The sequence below is a fragment of the Mizuhopecten yessoensis genome, unplaced genomic scaffold (assembly GCF_002113885.1).
Source record: "Mizuhopecten yessoensis strain PY_sf001 unplaced genomic scaffold, ASM211388v2 scaffold807, whole genome shotgun sequence".
In the NCBI taxonomy this organism is placed as follows: Eukaryota; Metazoa; Mollusca; class Bivalvia; order Pectinida; family Pectinidae; genus Mizuhopecten; species Mizuhopecten yessoensis.
The window spans coordinates 45960-68962 of record NW_018403731.1 but is presented as its reverse complement, the minus strand read 5'-3'; the positions used below and the strand labels follow the sequence as shown (position 1 = coordinate 68962).

Here is a 23003-nt window from a genome sequence, read left to right as displayed (position 1 = left end):
GGGGAGGGTGTGTGTGTGTGTGTGTGTGTGTGGGGGGTATATTTATCAAAATCTATGTGAATCTAGAATATATTGCCGAGTATGTTGAAATATTATTTCATTTTCCTGTTGGCTTAATTCCAAACTACCAAAAAGTATCAGCTGTAGGTCCAGAGGAATGAAATAGTTTAGTTCACGATATAATTTAATTCTTTGTTGTACATAATTGTTACAAGCGAAAAAGAAATGATACGTATCTTCAACAGGGTGACCACATTGACAGTGTCGGAAATTTATTAGATTTGCATGGAATAGATCATTATTTAAGGTACTAGCTCTGTTTCTTAATCTGGTATGTAAAATGTTAAGTTTTCTATCACCAATCAGATAATATTTTGGAACATATAAATTTTGAAGATTTAGGAGAGAATTCTTAAACGCTGCATGTGAAACTCTGTGTCTTATGTCTAGGTCTAATTGGTTCCAAAGTCGGATTGTAGAAGGGAAAAAGGATGAGTTTGAAAGTTGAAGTCGGAAATTAGGAAGAGAATAATTATCGGCATTACGGAGGTTGTATTGTGAATTTTCTGAGACAAGAGGAGACAGTAGAGTAGTAAGATAGGTTGGCGTGAAATTATTGTGAATTTTGTAGAAAAGTTGAAAGTTTTCTCCTAGATCTTCTCTGAGATAAGGGTTCGAATCCACTTTCAGAGTATAAAGATGTTCTGCTAGAATAAGAGGGTAAACCCGTGATTATCCGTGCAGACTCAAGTTGAAGTTTTTCTAGTTTGTCTGCGTCACCGAGAGTACACCCATCCCATACCTCGCAACAGTATTCTAGTAATGGAAGAATATAGGATCTGTATATTTTATTAAGAGTTGGTCTATTTAATATATATTTTAGTTTGCGCAGTACACTTATCTGTTTTGAAACTTTTTGGCATATATTTTCAATGTGGTTACTCCATTTACAATTTGTATCCAGAACTACTCCGAGGTGTCTATGATTATCCACGAAGTCAACACTTACATTATTAAAATTAATATCTATAACATAATCAAGTTCTATATTTGAAATAAGTAATGCTTTCGTTTTTACAGGGTTGAATTTTACTAACCATTTATCTGCCCAATTTTGGATCTTAACTAAGTCACTGTTAATTTTAGTTTCAATAGCCTGAGGAGATTCTTCCGAACATAATAAAGAGGTGTCATCTGCAAATAATTTGGAAAGGCTTTCAAGATTATCAGAAATATCATTAATAAAGAGAATGAATAATAAAGGACCTAGAACCGAACCCTGTGGAACGCCAGCATTTGTATTTCTCATATTTGATTTAGTATCGCAAACAAATACCTGTTGTTGTCTATCACTAACATAATTATTTAACCAATTCAACAATTTCCCCGAAATACCATAATTTTCTAGTTTTACTTTCAGTCCCTTGTGCCACACACGATCGAACGCCTTCGGTATATATCACAAAAAACTAGACATGTAGGATGTTTTTTTTCTATATTTTCACATAAAGTATGATAAATTTCAATTAATTGATGCACTGTAGAAAGGCCAGGCTGGAAACCCGATTGGTATTTATATATCAATGAGTTTTCTAATAAATAATTATTTATATATTTTACAACTAGTCGTTCAAAAACTTTCCCAACAGTACTAAGTAATGAAATAGGTCTATAATTGGCAGAATCTTCTTTATCCCCCTAAGCTTGTTATAAAGGACTATGTATACGTACAATAGTACATGTTTGCCAATCATCAGAATGAAATGTCTATGTAATTGTACATGTCTATTGACATGCATAAAATATTGTTTAAACTAAATTAACTACGGCTATAGATTTTCTCGCTACCTATATTCACATTTTTTTCTATTTATTCACTTGAACTTATGTTTTCAAGATGAATTATTTACTATAATTAGCGTTCGATTACAAGCTAACCGAGGGAATATGCGATAGCATAAGCATATTTCATATGTGATAACTTTTGTTCTTTTTTATGTCTTTTATGCTACAGAATTGTTTCATAGTGACTGTTTATATCACTTCGTTATATGTTGTGATATGTATGTGGTCAGGTCTCTGTTTTAAAAAAAAGGACGGATTGCCCTGAAAACTTGACCAATTCCTTTGTCTGTACTAGTACTGTTATAACCTTTTTGCTAATACTTTATATATATATATTTAAGTAATACACATCCAGCGAACGTATGTTTGTTCGGAACCATATTGGATCATGCTGTCGTTATTTCTTAACAGACTTGTGTATAAAAAAACGATCTTGATATTCAAATAATCCTTCATAGCTGAAAAGCTAAAAGTGTGTAGATAGACATTTTTGCATCACTGTCAGCTAAATTATATCTCATTCCAACTACTATTAATTGCTATGCCCCCGCCATAAAATGGGGGGGGGGCATATATTGTTGCCCATGTCCGTCGCGTCGCGTCCCGTCCCATCCATATGCGGGAGGGGGGGGGGGGGGCATTTATGTCTAACAGATATTTTCTAGTTCTAATATTTGTTAAATTTCGCAATTTGGTAGTATATTTTGTAATGCCTTTCACATTTGCACCGTTATTGCTCTGATAACATATATAACGAATTGAAATCATTTTTTAACATCTACGATGTCATAATAACATTGAGCTTCTAGACATATTCCAGGAATCGTATTAGAAAAGGTTTGTAAAATTGGAATTATGAGGATGTAACCAAGTGGAAATTGTAGGCGTATTGGTGACACATATATGTATTTATTAGATTTGTTAACCGTTTCATATAAAAAATATCTGTTTATGACAACCCTGAATATTGAAGATAAAATCTCACAAATATACTGAATATAGAAATCTAGAAAATTAGGATTCGCTTTATAATGTTGTTAGGACCCTACTAACTATAGACGTAATTCTTACTGGTAATTTGTCAAATGTTCTTCTAACACTTGTATCTTCTGATCACGCGTGTCCAACAATTTCTAGACCCTAAACAAAATCATGTACATCTCCGAATTGTATACTTTCCAATGATGTATATACAAGTTTGGCGACGTCTTTCATGAAAACTGAAACTAAACACTGTATAGTTAGCCTCGGAAACCATTGCCGATGTGCCTATAGGTCATAAAGGTACAGTATTACAGCTTACTCAATTTGATTCGTGTCAAGAAAACATGACAAAAACCGAAGCTCATAAAAGAAGAAATTATCATCGCTCACTCGCCATCAAAAATCTTTTATTTATATCATTGTTGCCATCCAATACGAAGGTTTCGAGCAATCAAAAAGCTGTTAGCGTACTCATACCAGAATATAATGCAAAACAAAGTTCACGTACTATGTTACTCCCGTCACTCTCATCATACATATGTATATGCTAACGTAAAACAGAAACTCTGCAAACATATTGATAAAATCTACAAAGTCAAAATATATAAGTATCAGCAGACCTTTCGCCCATCGACCGAGTATGTGACGCGATACAACGTTTGCTACGCAAACTGCCTAATCAGCCTCTGACGTTGGCTGAGCTTAACCGTGCGTAACTTCACTTCTAGAGAGCATTCCCAAAATATTTTTTAAACAACCTGACATCGATGCTGTAAACTGGATCAGGATAAAGGTCGTGTCTGTTGTACCCTCGCGATGATGTGGGTGTTCTTTTTAAAATTTTGAATGAAATGATATTTGATGAAATGTCTTTTACAATTCTGAAAAAATTGGTACTGTATGTTTTGAAATTAATGTTTTGTATACAATTTGTTTACCGAAGTACATATTATTGTCCCCGCTTTCCGCTTTTCATATATTCTCTAGGTTCTTATTTACAAAATCAACCTTTCGGTTTTAATATCTGCATTTGACAGAGAGTTCTAAAACATTCAGAGTAGTTAAACTAGACATAGGAATAGAATGTATATATGTGGATATCATAGAAAAATTAACAGTTAAAAAAAATGTATTCCTTGAACTCTTTGTTATGGCGATATGTCGCTTTGAAAGTACAGTATGTACATTGACCATTTTAAAACGTCTTACACAGATAACATAATGATTTTGTCTATAAAAAGGTAAATGTTTGGAACAGTCTTCATTTGAGTGGCGTGGTAATGGGAGCTCTCAAAAAAGTACGTAGTATATGTTAAGTTAACGAAGAGTTTCAGTACGTTTCTTTAAGTCATATGGACTGGAGCAACACTGGAATATGGCATGGCAAAATTAAAGACACACGGATTTGATTGGTTTCAGGTGAAAGAAACTGACCAATCGCTAGGCAGATGCCTGTCCTTTGAAGATTACAGAGGAGCGACACCCCGACTTCGAATCCTCTTTTAATTTGTTGTACACCAAAGATCAAACTTGTCTCCTTTTGTCACAAGAGTGTACAGAGCCTTCGATTTTGTCATGATATGTTCCAGAGGTGCAGAGAGCGAAAGCGAGTCTAGCCACTGGAATGTCGAGGATGATATATGTAGGGAAATAAGGTAGAAAAGCGCTGCCACCTTTCACATTGAATACACGTGGTCAACTCATAGATACCCATGAATTGATGCCATGATGGTGTACACTAAATCATACCAAAGTCATAACAAACTAGGTTACATACCTGCATTCCCTGTGGTCACAGCCTCAAATAGTCCGTCCTCATTTCCACGTATGATCATGAATTTGAGATTTGGAATGAGTAGGTAGCTGACGGTTTGGACATTGAGTAGTTCGACAGGCTGTGTGAGGGATCGAACGGTAGGTAGCGCCACGAACTGCCACGTGATACTGCGCACTTTACTTGTACGACACTCCACGTCTGTGACGTTACAGGTCCTCCTGTTACACATGACGCCCTCCTCGGCTTTCAACCGTCCTGCTCTACTTAAAACCAGGGATGAAATATATTTCACTTATCAAATGTTACTTTTAAGATTGATGTGTCCAAATTAAAACCATGGGTTAAAATATAGGTCCTAAACAATCTATATATAATATTTACGACTTGAAACATGCATTATATATTACTGTTCTTCATTCGTTCCAGTCTATTGTATTGACGCCAAAAATGATAAAGGAATCCCTAACTCTTTGATTTGTTAATCCATAACTATTGTTTTCTTCAAAAAATACTTTGGATGTTATAAAAAATGTATATATATATATATAATATATATCCAGAAAATACAAATACGCGGAATGGAATTTTCCTTACACTCACACGCTATTATGTACATATGTACTGTACAATGCATTTGAACTACTTTCATTGTGTATCGACGAATAGAATTTACACCGAACACAAATGTTATATTGTAATACTGAAGGCCAGTTTTTGGAAGATATAATGTCAATATATAACTATATTTCATCGTTAAAATGTGAATATTCAACAATAACCACTTTTTACAACACAAATTGTGATACTAATCTACACCATGCCGTCCAGCTGTTATCAACCATGCTAAATATCTATCTAGCAAATTGTAAAGCTGATAACGATGGCGCTCACGTGTAGCCGTCAGGATTCTTAAACTGTCGCTTCATGTTGCCTTCCCAGCCAGTTTTGTGTAACTGTGTACTTTTCTGTAATGAACCTTGCTTCGATCAAATTCAGGTGATGATGAATCAAATTTGTCTTAAGAAAAAAAGCAGTGTGTCTCAAGACCAACTCAATATATCACCCCATGAATTCGATCATTTAGCCCTTGTATTTCATTCATCGTGTAAATGGAAAAATACATTCCTTTACTTTATCAAAAGTTGTACCAATTCCTATGAGAAAATGGCATTTGTCTCTTACGTGTTGTTTTTGTGTGTACAGCCAATTTACTTATATAAGCTTAGTTTGTTTTGAACACTAACAGGAATGGAAAACTTATTTTGCGAGCTTTACTTAGTGTTTATGGAATTTCATGACTGCAATTTTAACCACAGTTTTTTCCGACAGATTGCGGCACGGTAATTTTAAAGGTTCTGTTCAAGAAACCGTCTCATTTGTACAAGTTTTAAGAAGTAACAGATAATGTTCTACCTGTCATGCGCAGTGAACTCCATCTATTGTTTTTATGCGATATGTTAATATGTTAATGTTTGGTTCATAAGATATTTCTTGTTAACATTTTAATGGGAAAAGTGTGGAATGTCCGTCCATAAATATAGCACTTCGAACTTGCATATTTATAATCGGAAATGAGGTTTTATACTTCCTTAACAGTTTGTCAGTTCCTAAAATATTTTTAAAACACATTATCATATGAATGAAGTTAAAACAATTTTATTTATATCTTTTTTTTCTATCCGATTCTGTCCCTTTCTTATTTTTAAATGTTTAGTAGTTAGCCTCCCAATACAAAGTATATTACAAACGTGTTCTACACCCGCACGTACATCAGTTGATCACCACAGACAACGGAAAAACACAGGATCCATTCTAGCACTCTATGGTATGTATGAAGCACAGCCATTAACCTTCTTTCAAACAGGAAACACACCCTTTGTGGGAATAACTATCATATTATAGACTCTCAGAGAAATCAATGGCAATGTTTGGTTAACAGGAAGTAAGAGTAAAGATTGTTACCGTTTTCCACTTCCGTGTTATCCGGAATTGTTAAGCAAGCACTGACAGTTTCATTTCGATGACAATAGCGTTTAAGACAGCGTTTTAACAGTTTACATGACAAGTACTTTCAGGTTTTTCTAGAATAGCATTACCCTTAGATAGAGCAGACTAAATACAATTGCAGTATTTGTTCATAGACTGATAAATTTTATGGGCAAAGAAAATATACGAATTGATACAAGGGCCGCATATTGACCCCACATTTATGCTGAGATGTTTTAAATAAAAGTATGGACCAGAAGGGATTTTATTATACATGTAGTGGTATAAAGTTAAATAATGACAACGTTCTTATTAATTAATCAGCACTCAATATTGTATTTAATTGTTCGAGCTTTATTACTTTATTACACCAGATCAAAACGAGACTTGAACGTTAATTCAAACGTAACACAGCTTGGTAGGTTTACCGATATCGTTAGTACTTTGAAACATTCATAAATGGTTACGAGAACAGATGAAGGGGATGTTAAATTTGTTTGTAGTAGGCCAAGTGGCTACGAAATATGAGGCATTCTGTGGAATTATAACTACATAGCTAACGAATGTAAACAAAGTGACACCATACTACGAATAGTATACATGTATTTCCCTTGTGGTAGGGAAACACGATATTTTGTTTCTCCCATTTCAAACATATTTCACGAGAACGAAGCCCGAGTAAGACACGATTAATAGAGGAGAAACAAAGAATTGTGTTTCCCTACCACAAGGCAAGGATTAATAAATATTTTCTTATGCCGAAATAAAACAATAGTAGAACAGTACAAATGATTAGATTGGCGCGTCATTGTTGTCGTCTGCTTCAGTCACTCGGAACTCATTAGTGGAAGCCATTGTCATTTTTTTCTAGAGTGGTTCCGAAAAGGGGGAATACAATAATGTATCACCGGGGAGACTCAAGCGCGTGAGGAGGACATGACATGTCATTGCCCCGTCATGGGATCAATATCATTCAATCAGACATGCTGTTATAAAGGTGAGGTATAATAAACCGTGGTTATCATCACGTGTGAACAATGCCTTAGCGAAGCCAACTTATTCGTGTGAATGCACATAAAAACACGTTTGTGACATCATCGGATTATGCAGAGCTGCGTGTGACGTATGCAAAAGTGATCAGTTTCTGCTGAACACATACCCGTCCCTACCTTTCGGTGATGATACCTTCTGTGTCAATGACTTCGCCGGGTTTTCTGTAAAATAAGCCTGTTCGTGTTTATTTTCGATATAACTGACATTTGTGTTGTCTAGATATGTACCGCAGTATGTTATGGTACATTATAAATATGTCTGTGAGCTATTGTATATCATACCAGCACGACAAAGAAATACTGTTTCGTCCAATTTTTTTTTTGTTTAATTGAGTCATTTTAAATATGTTTAATGTCTCTGTTTGCACGCCAATGAATTAACGATATTGGCGGGAAACTCCATCATCGTTGTCACTTTAGAGCTTGAAACAATCGTCACATTGACATACATTTATTTCGTAGTCATAGTGCTATTAATATTTATTGAGTATTTTGTATAGAGGGGATGCAACACAGATACTTATTCAACGTTGTAATGAATAGCATACAGACAATGATGCAGTAAATGGTAATGTCTATAGTATTAGTTCATCCATTTATTGAGGATAACAAAGTTTATACAATATTCTTTGGTTAAGCCATAATCACAAATCATAGCATTTACACAACACAGACACAACACTCTCTTAGAATTTGTTAAATTATTGTTTTTAATAAAAATATTCATGGGATATCAACATTAGTATTTAAAACAAAACGAGCAACAAAGATGATCTCTAGTTGGGCGATGATTGATACAGTTTTCTAGCCAATCAAAAGTCAAATATACAACGTATTTCTGCAGTAAAAGATTATATATATATATGTAATACCTAACAAACGACATTCAACTATTAAAACAAGAGGCTCAGAGGGTATGCTTCGCTTACCTGGATATGTTTTAAGTACTTGATATGAGATAAAGATAATGCACTCCATAGTAGGTACTATATGTACTAACAAATGTATGAAATTTCAGAAAGATCCATCCAGTATTTCTGGAGATAAAGAGAAAACAAACTTTGAATGTCAAAATCTAAAATTGCGTCCTGGTGGCACTACTAGACAATTTGATGGAGACAAAAAAGGGATAAAATCCCGTAATCTCTATGGTAGAAGAAGGATTTCAAAGTTGTTACCTCCCTCCTTTTGGGCCCCGTTCCTCTACCTAGGGGCCACACCCACTGTTTATACCAAATTGAGTGTCCTTGGCCCAAGGATGCTTCAGACCAAAATTTGTTAAAATCTACTAAGCCGTTCAGGACTATTAGCGTTTTAAAGGAAAAGTTGAAGGACGGACGACGGAAGCTGCGCCATGACATAAGCTCACTTTCCCTTCGAGCTAAAAACGATATATTTAAGGTTTAACACAGAATCCATGTACATGATATTCAGTCGTATAAATAATATAGCACAACAGCTGTACAAGTGGAACACTGTATTAACAATTTGTGCAATAGTTACTGACACTGTCATACTACAGTGGTACATTCTCGTGAATACTAACTCAATCCCTAGTTAAAATATTCGGTAATATTTACATTTACAATATTTCAAATAATGAACGTAAAGCGTCTTCGACATGTTCTTCAGTTTAAATCCTTGTGAATATGTCGTTTGAAAACAAATCACATGCACAAGTTTTCAAAAACAATCCATGATTTAAACTAATCAATAGATAAAAATTAAAATTAAAAGAATTATATCAAAACTGCGAAAACCTACATATCAGAACTCAGTGGAATAGAATGATTTTTTGTTTGCTTTTCAGAAGCATTGCCCACTAATATATTTCCACTTTTCGAATACATTTTTGTACTACCAAGGTTGAAAACCCAAATCTTCTTCCTTTTAAAAACTACCAGTCTGTACGCTTAGCTGAGTAAATTACAATTTTCAAATCACCACCGGCCGTTTAAGTGAAGGCATGAAATGCAATATTCCGTTAATACAGTTTCTGCTTTTTTTTTGGTAAAATATTCTTATTTGTTGACATAAGGATAAAAGGCTGTAGAAGTCGACCTCACTGTGTTTTGATACCCTTCAATGGCCATGCTATTTCATTGTGTGGATACAGGAGTGACCTCAATAATTCAGTCAGCCTCGTTCAAGCCAAGTGAAGAGGTTATATCACTTGAATATTCATAACAGACAAAGACAAAGGATTCCATGAAAACACTAGTTCAATAATGAGATAAATATGAAACTGAAATGTATAAACGAAATTTTAAATGAAAGTTTGGGATCGCCACACTATGATTCAAGAATACAAACCTCGTGTGTAATTTTACTATCATGCCCTTTGGGATAAAGCTTTTTTTCCTAAAAGTATAGTTCCTTTGCCAGCGCTTAGTGACATTCATCTATAAATGCACGTACTTTTCATGATTTTGCGTATCAGGGTAAGCGCGAGTAATGCTGACACACAATAATATTCGCGGGAACTTTGAGATATATATGTAAGATTACAGCTATCAAGTAAAATTGTTTTACTTGATCGATTTGCAAATTCAAATCCCCTGACAAGCACATGTTAGCGATTAAGATTGAATTATATACAAATGTCACGGCCCAACGTGTAATAGCCTGATAAAACACTAACACATATGTCCGCTTTTACTTTCCCCTCATCATGCCTTTCTCTGTAATGTACAGGTATATCTTCGATATGGCGTTGCCAAGGGAAACGTTAGTTCTTCGATCCCTCATGTTCATTGTCAGCTCAAGCTGGATGTCCTGAGGACCTTGTACACCATACGACAAGGTCACTACGGCCTCGTTATTGTTTTCCGTGAGCGCAAAGTATCCACGATTGACCGGATTGATACCAGCCCTTAGTGGTCGAACGTCGACCACCTCGAGCTCCCAGGTGAAGCTCTTGTCCACTGACTGGGGACCAGACATGGCGAATAAGTCTGCCGGGACCTTCACATTGGCCGGGAAGGACAGGAAGTTGTAAGATAGAGACAAAGGCGTATTCAAACATTCTTCATCATTTTGGTCACATGTCTTGAATTCTACACGCTTACATCTCACACTGAAATAAAAATGTCTGTTCTTTATGGAACGTCAAGGAAAGCCAGAAGTGAGCCCGAAGGAACACATTATGTTCATTATTGTTATTGCGCTTTGAGCAGCATCAATAAGCTCAGGCTGCACACGCGAGAGTCTTCCCCTTGTACAGTACAGTACACAAATATAGTTTTAGGATTAAAATTCTTATTCACTATGAAAGCATGCCCATAGATGCGGTTAATGCTAAGCTCTACAACCATTCTACAAACGTATGCCTCATAATTAAAATATAACATTGCAGTATATGTGAACATTTAACAGGCATGCTTTTGTGTGGACGCCTGAAATAAACATATACTCGTATGTGCCTACCTGTACTAGTTTATTGTAGAAAAGGGGATCTACCTTTGCTAGTTTATTTTACGTGTACAGTACGTAGTCATGACTTTAACACTTTAATCAAATATACTTGAAACTAGGAATAGAAATATAAGCATTTACATAATATTAACAAAAACAAATAATACTAGAAATTGTTGATAACTGTTTGACGGGCTTTCAACGTTAGGACTGGTTTGGGTTTGATCATGGTCTTTTACTTCTAACAATTAATAAATGATTCCGAAAATTTCGTTAGAGCACAGATGCGAATTTGAGTAAGAAAATGTGCAGTGTTAATAGTCAATGAAAATTCAGCTATACCAAGTATTTGGCATGAACTTGAGCAAGTCTACGGTAGTTTATTGAGTAGTCGGGGATTTCTAGAGTGCGAAATGACGTCAGAGAACAAATGGATTAATATAGGCAGCCAGTGGGTGGTGCTGTATAGGACAGTATTCCGTAGAAATCATATACACGAAGTATAGTCCGACCATTTTGGGAAAAGTCCTAAAATAGGAGCTGTCTACGTAAAAGAGAAATAACTACCTATCAGAAAATGATCATATGAATATAAAGATCACAATCAATCTACTTTAAGAGGTACAAGAAACAATGGGACTTTTGGAAGGTACTGTAAATAACAAGCTGTTACAACGTACCTGTTACGGCGGGGTCCCAGCATGGTCTTGACGAAGCCCGAGGGACATACCACGTGGGGACACTTATAGCTACCCTTGGTGTTAAAGCACATGTTGTCTCGTCCACATATCCCCGGCCGTTGGCACTCATCTATGTCTAAAGAAATAGACAACATTTAGAAGGTAGTTTCTAGCCAATAAATTAACAGTACTTATTTTGGAATCAGTTTTATTCTGTTTTCATTTCAACTATTTTGTTTTATTTAAATAACAGAGAGAAAACATAAGAAAACAAATTTAAAAAAAAAAAAAAAAAAAAATGCAAATNCATTTGATACAATTACATTAATGATATGACTTCTTTATAACATTTTCCATGAGTCTCTTTTTGTTCAGAAGTTCTTTGTAAGTTTATGCAATACTGAGTACATTTTCGGGACCTATTTTGCGATAGACTTCATCATTTATGTCCACTAAATAATGTGATAAGCTAATATTGCTAGACCTTTTACCAAGATTTATTTCCGACTGTTCATTGTAACTCATTACTGAGAATTTGATATAACATTTAAAATAGTAAGAGCAGTCTCCAGTTATGTCACTCCGCAATCAAGTGCACGACAATATCAATAACAGTTTTACCACATAATTTTCAGACGACCGCAAGAGGTTCTGACACAAATGATATATACAGCAGTTCAGAGTGTTCCAACGTTTCTTCCAACGTTTCTTTAACGCTGGACTTTTGAAAGTATTTTTTCTAACAGAGCTTCCCTCCATTGTTGCTTTTCATGTATTTGTATGACCTTATTCACAACGTTTTTCCGTGAAATTTTATTTGTGATTTCGTCCTCCGCGCTGTAGGTTCTTAAGAACTATTGTGTATCATCCGGAAGAAAACCTAATGACTTGCCGTTGCTGTTTGCCGTGAACAGAACTTCAAATAATTCTTCCACAGGAAAGTGTCCTGTCCATTAATTACCTTATTCTATAGCAGTAGTTTTGTGTTTTGAATATATCCTCTGATCTCACATAGACCTAAGGATGAACGTGTTACCACTTTCGGAGACCGTGTATCGAAACCTTGCATTGCCATGCTGCTTTGTATTGGAATATCTCCGTATAGTCCAAGGCTGATTTAGCAAAACTACTCCAAAGCTTACAAGCAAATAATAAAGAAGGTAGAACTACATTATTCCAGATAGAAACACTGGCTGTGAGGCTCAGGTTGACTTCGATTGAAATAAAGCTATTTAATTTCTTCTTCTTTTTTTCTGAATGGTTTCACCCATTGCAATGTCAATTCTCAAATTGTCACTTAACATCATCCCGGCATACATTTTTGAGTTCCGTGGGAGAATTACATCTTATACTTGACATATGATATATAAGTACCACGTGGTCTCCCCTCTACGTTTCATATAGAACGCTTTTCCTGCATAGCTTTGTGAGCAGACTTAACATTTCTATATATTCAATATGGCTTCATGAAAGGCTTGCATGTTTTGTGCGGTGAGAATTGGTTAGCTGCTCTGTCTATAAGGGCACAAAAGCTGTTTAGAAGCACGTCCATGTCGGCACTGTCAGGAAAGCCGTTTAAACGACCTGAAGGCGTTGAGGAAGGCTTGCGTAACCCTTTTCCAATTCAAAGCAAAAGAGTCAGACCGACGAGGGACAGAACATATTCTCTGGTGGGGAATAGTGAGTGTAACACTGATTGTCAGATGATTAGGCTTGTTTACAACACATTCATCTATTACTCCGCTTGTATTCACAATATCAATCTTGTTACTAGCGGATAGTATATATGGTATTTATGGTCAATTATTAGAGTCCTAAGCTTTCCATGTTTGTGGTATAGCTTGGGGCAAAGGACCAGATCGTGGTATTGATAGAACAGACCTGCCTTTGCTGCATAAAAGATTGTGGTATACCAACTTTGTTATTTTCAGTTTCCCGGTTCTTTGTTCCAAAGTTGTTGGCCATGTGAGCATCAAAATCTACGCAATCGGTTATGTATTTATCAGAAAGAGTCTCCAACGTTTCGAGCATGATAATATAGTCTTCTCTAGTACAGTTGAAGGCTTTGAAACACCTATTACATACATGTCTGTTGTACTTTTTACTTCTACTGCGCGTATTACTCGAGAGTTGCAGTAACATGTTATAGGTGCCAGGATTAAATTAATGATTTTCTCCACATATTACAGATACCACCATACCCTACTGTGTGCGATAGTTATTCAATTTCGATACATAGCCGACTATCACTCAAAGTATAGCTGCAGAATGTATCCTCAACGGTGTTTAAAAACTCAGTCTGTTCTGGAATAGACAAGGTTTCTGTGACAATTATGGTTTCGTTTCTAAGCAATATTTCATTCAGATATGGGGCACCGTGCATGAAACCGCATGCGTTTCAGGCAATTAGGAAAACGCATGTTACGGCAGCCCTCACGAGTAGCATCCATATAAACGAAGGCATTCAAAGAGCACGACCCATTTTAGAGGAGTCCATCATTCTGCTGATTTGCTGCGGTTTTCCATGGTCAGGCTCTTACATCAGATGACCAGAAGTTGTCAGAGACTTGGTATAACAGTCAGAGCCTACATTTAAACGTAGCGTATAATTTGGAGGTACCCAACGGTAACCTTCCCACTTTCTTAATTCGAGAGCAAACGCATACTCTTTAATTATATTACTGACAAATTGCAGCGTTGCGTCGCTAGCGTACTATGCCCCACTGTCCTTGAAGAACAATGACGTACACTTACCTCTACAAGATTGACCCCTGCCGTACGATGTCCAGCCCTCCGGACACTCACACTGGTACGACCCTGGTGTATTCACACAGTTTCCTCCACACAGACGGTGACGACCCCCGAACTGAGTACACTCGTCGATGTCTAATGTGAAAAAATGAAAAAAAAAATCCAATGTTACCAAGATATTATTCTGTAACGCTGCACTCGGTTATCCCGATCCAAACGGTTGAACCGGTTGTACCATTCACGATATCCAGGAGTTACGCTCAGTTTCGCTTTCTACATCCCTGGACTATGTCATAGAAAATTGAAGGCTCGGTGTGCGCCACCTTGTTGGTGAGGCAAGAAGACTAGTTCGATCCTTCGATGTACATCTAAAGAATCTCGCGTTCACGTAACGGTAAAAATTGACAAGCTTTGAAGTTGAGTGTTTCTCCTTTGTAATCTTCAAAGGACAGGTATAAGCCTAGCGGATTGGTCAGGTTGTTTTTTTTACCTGATACCAATCCGCCAGCTACGTTTGAATCTTCGTGTCTTCAATTTTGCTATTGTATTAACATAAGAGGCGTACCTTCACAGCTACGTTTGTCGGCCCCCAGTTGATATCCATTTCTGCATTGACAATGGAATGACCCGTAGACGTTCAGGCAGCGGTACTGACAGGTATTAGCATCTTCACATTCGTTGATGTCTAAAGGTAGACGTGTTGTCGTTTTTAGGGATATGTATAGCTTATAATTGCATTTTAAACAGCAATTAAACTACCGATGATAGTGATTACATATTCAATGCTTTGAACAATCATCCTCCATACTCCAGGGATTACGCTAACACTGGTGTATCGAGGAAGTTGGAACAATATACCTCGACTGTTCCGGGGTTACCTAACACTGGAGTATCGAGGATGTTGGAACAATATACCTGGACTGTTCCTCCGCCATAGATACACAACACTAACACGTGCAACAAGGGCAGAGAAACAATAATGCATTATGAAGTTACTAAAGACAAAATATCACCAAACATTTTAATCTAAATAAAGAAAAGTATTTTACCTACAATGTTCTGAATAAAATGAGCTAAATGTGTTGCATGTGTATATTACTTATAATACTTAAAAATTGTGGTAATTACTTATTACACTTTAAAATAAGTATAAGTAAGTATAACCCTTACAAATCTTGATATTACATAACTCTTAAATATCAGGATAATTACCTATAATACTTACAAATCAAGATAAATTACTTTATAATTTGATACATCGATAACTGCTGGAGAAAAAGTACACTTTCCAACAAGAGTCTGTCCTCGGACTCGACTTCCACTAACTTCAGACCTGAGCGTTGCCCATCTCACTTACCCCCACAGCGTCTGTCGTAGGACCTTAGCGCTGACTTACATGTACCCACACAGCGTCTGCCCTCTGACATGAGACCCTCGTTACAGCTACACCTTTAACTACCAGGGCTGCCCCCGGACCTGAGCGCCACCCCTTCACTTAACGACACAGCGTCTGCCCTCGGACCTGAGCGCCACCCCTTCACTTACCGATACAGCGTCTGCCCTCTGACCCGAGACCCTCGTTACAGCTACACCTTTAACTACCAGGGCTGCCCCCGGACCTGAGCGCCATCCCTTCACTTACCGACACAGCGTCTGCCCTCGGACCTGAGACCCTCGTTACAGCTACACCTATAGCTACCGGGGCTGTTCTCGCACACGGAATCGAACGGACACACGAAGCTATCCACACACTCGTTAATGTCTAAAACAGCAAAAAAACATACAAAAAATAACGGACACAATAATGGGCCAAACAGATAAACGCTTCTAGATAATACGACTGTTTCAGTAAACTACGTATTTAGATTTGAAGTCAAGTGATATTTGACAATCAAAATATATAGGTCAATTGAAAAGAAACAATTATAAATGTCCATACAAATTTAAAAGGAATTCCGAATGATTCCAACGTTATATTTTAATTCATAACTGAATGATCCGTTACTGAACATTTCGACACATTGCTACCAACACAACGTTACAGGATGGGTTCTTCAGCCTACCTTCACAGTTCCCTTCCTGGCCAACTCTATAGCCTTTCGGGCAGTCGCAGATGTAACTTCCGGGACGGTTGATACACCTCTGGTTTTGTCGACAGTCATGTAAGTTTCGGCCGCACTCATCAATGTCTAATGAAAATAATGTCAATTGGTCAATGGAAACAAAGCTATCAATCTGTATTCTTAGAATACAATATAAAATGTTTAAAACAAATCTATGGGGGCTAACCAAATCCGTTTGTTATAGGTATCTATTTACATTTGCTCGGCATTGTCACTATATATAGACCATAACACAGGCGTAGTGATATCTCCACGGGTCCGACTAACTACCGGATCTCTATTCCCCTCCGCATTAGCAAGGAAATAAGCAAAAAACCACTTTGATTCAATAATATTCGCTGTTTTATGTAAGACTATTAAAAAATGAGAATTAGATATATTGATTGATTAAGTTATGGAAATTGTATCGATATTTTTGTATTTATTTCCACGAGCTATATTTTGACGGGGAAAGTCACGAGACAACATTCCGTGAGCAATTCCATGGGCTGTTCTACCTCTTGAACAAACACCGCGAAATTCGAATCTAAAAGTGCGTTGTGAACTTAAGAATGAAAATTGAAGAAATTAATAAATGTAAATATAAGAATAAAACAGTATTCTGTTCCGTGTTATGGTCCTATAACACGGAACAGAATGCTGTTTAATGTTTAAATAATGTTAAGTATACATGCTTGCGACAATATTAATGACACACCTGACTACTTTTCGCAGTGTCCTTAAAAGTGGCAAGTTAAATACATAACTGGATTTAGTATCCAGACCTAAGTTCGGATACCATACATTCTGGATGAATACCATTGTACATACCGACACAGACCTGAGTGTTAGGGTCCACCTCGTGCCCAGGTTGGCAGTCTAACATGCTCCTACAGCGATACGATCCGTATGTGTTTTTACAGGTCTCCGTCCGTCGACACGTGTTGGCCCGCTCACACTCATTTATATCTGAGAGAGAATGGTATATGTGTATCCTCCACCTTTACAATGAATTTTAAATTGGCCAAAAAATTCAATAACCTAAATACTTTTATGGTATTTGTTTGGATTGTTTGCGTTCATTTGTAGCTTTTGTTGTGCAGAACATAAAACAATTCTATTAATTCCGAAACCGGACACAAGTTGTTACGTCTGCAGTAAAAAAAAAGAGCATAATTTACAATCATAATATGAAATTTAAAAGTAATTATGTACGGCATTTAAAGTTTGTGTGGGTATGTTTGTTTTAGTTTAAGACAGACGAAAATAGAATAGCTTATTTCTGATAAAGGATGACCCGGATTCAGTAAACAATGCGGGGTCGTGACCTCACCTACGCAGGCTCCTCGCCTGTTTGGCTCCAGTCCACGTTGACAGTTGATAGGCTCACATCTACCAGAAGCGGAAGAAAAGCGGTAACCAAACTGACACTGCGTCGGCACACACCGGAAGGACCCCTGGATGTTGACACAGTTGTATCCGGAGCCACAGTTGTGGATTTTTAGGAGGCATTCATCCCGATCTTGGAGTAGATAATGATTATAATATAAAAAAAAACACCTGGTCTATTTTCGATTCTCTGTGGCTCTATATGGTTGTCTAAAGTCTGTTTCACCCCTGAAGGTGGGGGATCAGGAAAAGAATACACCTGCTGTTACCCACTGCATGTATCATAGGAGGCGACTAATGCGGAAACCCCCAGCAGAATTAGGGATTTTTGTAGTGTCCCCTATTTAGGGACACAAAAGCGACCAAAATAAATCTGCTGCGTCCATAGCAATATTTAGGATCTTTATCTTTTTTTTTCTACTTCTAACTACAATGTACCTTTTATTTCCTAGCACCTTGCTTGGCAACACCTCACTTTTGACTTGAATATTGAGCGTTCGCCCAGGTGAGAAAGGCATCGGGTTCTGTCCAAAGGCCGGGACATACCAAAGTCCCAAAAAAGGTAGTTGTTATTCTCTGCTTTACGTTCAGCATTACCCCAATAGCAACAACTGGTGTACCCGTTGTCAGTATAATGTGACCGGGCGGAATGCTGTGTTGGGTGCCTTCGACGTGGTATTTCAGTGAGATAGCACTATAAAGTCGGCATCAGATCCGCGCTATCACAAGGAGGCAAGCACACCAACATAACCTGTCTCCTGCATACACACACGTAAGCACGCATATACTACACACATGGGAGGCACGTCATTAAATAACCTTAGTTGTAAATAGGACGTTAAACAAAATTAAACATAAATCTATAGTCTATTTGGATTTATATGGTTCTATATGGTTGTCTATGGTTTTTGTATGGTTATCTATGGTTTTTGTATGGTTGTCTATGGTTTTTGTATGGTTGTCTTTGGTTCTATATGGTTGTCTGGTTTTTGTATGGTTGTCTATGGTTTTTGTATGGTTGTCTATGGTTTTTGTATGGTTGTCTATGGTTTTTGTATGGTTGTCTATGGTTTTTGTATGATTGTCTATGGTTTTTGTATGGTTGTCTATGGTTCTATATGTTTGTTTATGGTTTTTGTATGGTTGTCTATGGTTTTTGTATGGTTGTCTATGGTTCTATATGTTTGTCTATGATTTTTGTATGGTTGTTAATGATTTTTGTATGGTTGTCTATGGTTTTGTATGGTTGTCTTTGGTTCTATATGGTTGTCTATGGTTTTTGTATGGTTGTCTATGGTTCTATATGTTTGTCTATGGTTTGTGTATGGTTGTCTTTGGTTCTATATGGTTGTCTATGGTTTTTGTATGGTTGTCTTTGGTTCTATATGGTTGTCTATGGTTTTTGTATGGTTGTCTATGGTTTTATATGGTTGTCTTTGGTTATATATGGTTGTCTATGGTTCTATATGGTTGTCTATGGTTCTATATGTTTGTCTATGTTTTTTGTATGGTTGTCTATGATTTTTGTATGGTTGTCTATGGTTTTTGTATGATTGTCTATGGTTTGTGTATGGTTGTCTATAGTTCTATATGGTTGTCTATGGTTTTTGTATGGTTGTCTTTGGTTTTATATGGTTGTCCATGGTTTTTGTATGATTGTCTATGGTTTGTGTATGGTTGTCTTTGGTTCTATATGTTTGTCTATGGTTTGTGTATGGTTGTCTTTGGTTCTATATGGTTGTCTATGGTTTGTGTATGGTTGTCTTTGGTTCTATATGGTTGTCTATGGTTTGTGTATGGTTGTCTTTGGTTCTATATGGTTGTCTATGGTTTGTGTATGGTTGTCTTTGGTTCTATATGGTTGTCTATGGTTCTATATGGTTGTCTATGATTTTTGTATGGTTGTCTTGGTTCTATATGGTTGTCTATGGTTCTATATGGTTGTCTATGATTTTTGTATGGTTGTCTATGGTTTTTGTATGATTGTCTATGGTTTGTGTATGGTTGTCTATGGTTCTATATGGTTGTCTATGGTTTTTGTATGGTTGTCTTTGGTTTTATATGGTTGTCCATGGTTTTTGTATGATTGTCTATGGTTTGTGTATGGTTGTCTTTGGTTCTATATGTTTGTCTATGGTTTGTGTATGGTTGTCTTTGGTTCTATATGGTTGTCTATGGTTTGTGTATGGTTGTCTTTGGTTCTATATGGTTGTCTTTGGTTCTATATGGTTGTCTATAATCTATTTAGATCTCTATTGTTATATGATATATACAAGCAATAAGCTGTGTCGAATCGTTGAAATGTTCATAAAAACTTTAATAAGAACACATTGAAATAGAAATACAACAAAACCTTTTGTTGCAATAGAAAATAATCAAAACAAAAAAATCAATGTCCAAAACGGTTTGGCTGTCCGTTCATTAGAAAATATCAACGGGCAGGCACCGAGAGTGTAGTTTGGATCCGTATGGTGTTGCTATAACATCTGGCTAATATAAAAATAGATCCACCTTACCAAAAGTCCGTCAGTGATCAACAACTTTAGACCATGTACTTTGTGAATTTACACATTCAGTTAAAAAAAATCATTTTATAGGTGTCAGACTATCAACAGCAAGTCTCCAAACAGTATTACTCCAATCTAAATAGCACTTTAACTTCTCTCTATCGGATACGTACCAACACAACGCTGCGTGTCCGAGTCCAAGGTGTACCCCGTACCACAGCCAATCAGACGCCCACACCGGAAGGAGCCGATGGTATTCTCACAGCGCTGGGTGGACTGGCACGTGTTGATGTTCTGCGCACACTCGTCGATATCTATTAAACGACAGAGGCTAAAGAACGGACTCGGATAGAAATCCACTAAATAATCTCCCTAAAGTATGTAAAAAAGACGAAACAAGATTTTAGATTCCAGGTGGTAAGCAATCTCGGTTTCAATCCCGGAAAGTCCATGCAAAAGTAAACCATCGAAGTTGAACAACGCAATGAAACCAACTTACCGTCTACTACTAACACGACGCAAAACAAGGAAAACGCATAATAAGTAACCCTATTCAGAAAATTCATATTTTAAACATATTCCAAAGATTGTAATTCAGCATTTTGAATTATTGTAAAATAATCTTTGATAAATGTCTCATATTTTATCCCGATATATCATGATGTATACAAATGTTGTTTATTTTTTACATTATCAAATAAATAAACTAATGCGTTAATTTAAATGAAAAGGTTAAGATAATAATATTGATAATTCAATATTGACAGTTGTTAATAAAATAATTGCATAATAAGCGAACTCCATTCAACCAAGGGACACAACTCCTGTATGTTTAAATGGTGATCTAGAACTGGTATGTTTATGCATAGAACATAACTCAATTTTTTAAACACAGATTTTAAAATATCTACATTTTTCTTTAATCAAATAAAGATTCTTCAATAGCAAACGTCTTCTCCCATCTCTAAGTTCAGTATCATAGAACTATTATTAACACCAACTACTATTGACCCATTGCAGTCATCAATATTGGATTCTAGACATTCAATAAAGCAAGCTTGGCTAACATACAAGCGTAAACCAGCTGTACATCCTGTATGTGTGTTAGTTAGTGCTAGATCCTATATGGTGCAGTGGTGCTCGGACTCGGAGTTATGTGCCCTTTGCTCGAAGAGATTTTTTCTACTGCTACCTGCGAGTTTCTTCAAGTCATACCGTAACATTTCTAAGAAGATGGACTGGCCGCCGCTTCGATTCAGCGGTGGGTACAACGATACCTGAAGTGTGTGTGTAAGACGTGTTAAGTTACCATACTGATACAGTTCAGTTAAAGCCTTGGTTCTCGAGGGGTCATTGTGATTTCGACAACCAATGTTTGCTAGGAGCGAACGTCTACAGGATATATCGTGTCTGGACACTTGTCAGTATTATACTTTTAAATGACCAAGTTCTGTACACAAAAAAAAAAAATATGCATATAATCACAACACTAAAACACAAAATAATAAAATAATTTAACTGTATAAAATCCGTCTATACTTTCTAAGCGTCACCGTAATTTGCAAACAGGAGATGAAGATGTTACATTGGTCAAAGTAATGACATCCCAATAGACGGCCGGGGCCACATTCCTTCACCCATTACGTCTTTATTACTCAGAAGAGATCAGAAGCGAATTACGGATTCTGGGCTAAATAATTCAATTAACTTACTCCTTATTCAGAATCGCCAAATACGAGTATATATAACAACACGTCACAACATTGTCTGTCCAATCGGAGACATTACGGAGAGGAGCTTGTCCTCTGTCGGCTCCGTACTAGTCATACTTATCTAACACATGTCTATCTGCTGAATAGGGGAGACCTATATGCCGGACATCTGACTCCCCGTTTACATTGGAGCATATTATGATAGAATGTTTTTAACTTTGCAAGCTTATCTTACGGGATTTTATACAATTTCAATGTTGGTTTTCAAATGTTTGCCCTATATAAAAGGATAAGTTTGGCCCTAAATAACCATAGTTGTCGATGGACCGTTAATCGTCACAGTAAGGCTGCTAATAATCCATAAACATATTGAGAAAAGATCAAAGGGAGATAACTCCGAGTGTGTGGCGTGACGAGGGTTAGCGAGCTATTCTACACAGTGTATAGGCAAGATTTACCCTGGCAGCTCATAGAGCGGTTGTTGTAAGAGAAGCCCTCATCACAGCGACAGGTAAAACTACCAGGGGTATTCATACACAGCATGTAGGCCCCATAACAGTTATGGAGGAATACAGTACACTCGTCCAGGTCTAAAAAAGATTACCCATAACATCGTCAGCAAACACGTGCAACCCAAGAAAACTACGTCACATCTTATCGTACTGCTGCAGTGGTATAACCAAAGGTTTCAAGGGAAAACATCAGTTTTCCTTCAAAATCAAGATTTTTACCATATTTTCTCGTTTAATAATGCCAATAAAACTTTTGGTCTCGTTTCCTAGATTTTCCTCTGAATACCAATTA

General features: G+C 36.7%; 1 protein-coding gene across 4 annotated transcripts in view; it reads right to left on the bottom strand.

Annotated features, from left to right (window-relative positions):
- LOC110452953 (fibulin-1-like) overlaps positions 1-23003 on the bottom strand; it is a 40030-nt gene that overhangs the window by 5750 nt on the left and 11277 nt on the right. The window contains exons 7-17 of one of the 4 annotated variants that reach the window (XM_021501717.1): positions 22658-22789; positions 20661-20801; positions 17925-18113; positions 17423-17560; positions 16553-16678; positions 16132-16251; positions 15055-15174; positions 14493-14624; positions 11739-11874; positions 7762-7806; positions 4607-4869 (exon numbers count right to left, since the gene is read on the bottom strand). In XM_021501717.1, the coding sequence (XP_021357392.1) occupies positions 4607-4869; positions 7762-7806; positions 11739-11874; positions 14493-14624; positions 15055-15174; positions 16132-16251; positions 16553-16678; positions 17423-17560; positions 17925-18113; positions 20661-20801; positions 22658-22789 (1542 nt within the window). Of the gene's footprint in view, positions 1-4606; positions 4870-7761; positions 7807-8330; positions 10721-11738; positions 11875-14492; positions 14625-15054; positions 15175-16131; positions 16252-16552; positions 16679-17422; positions 17561-17924; positions 18114-20660; positions 20802-22657; positions 22790-23003 lie in introns of those variants that run through there. The other 3 variants (XM_021501726.1, XM_021501745.1, XM_021501736.1) reach the window with 3 other exon arrangements.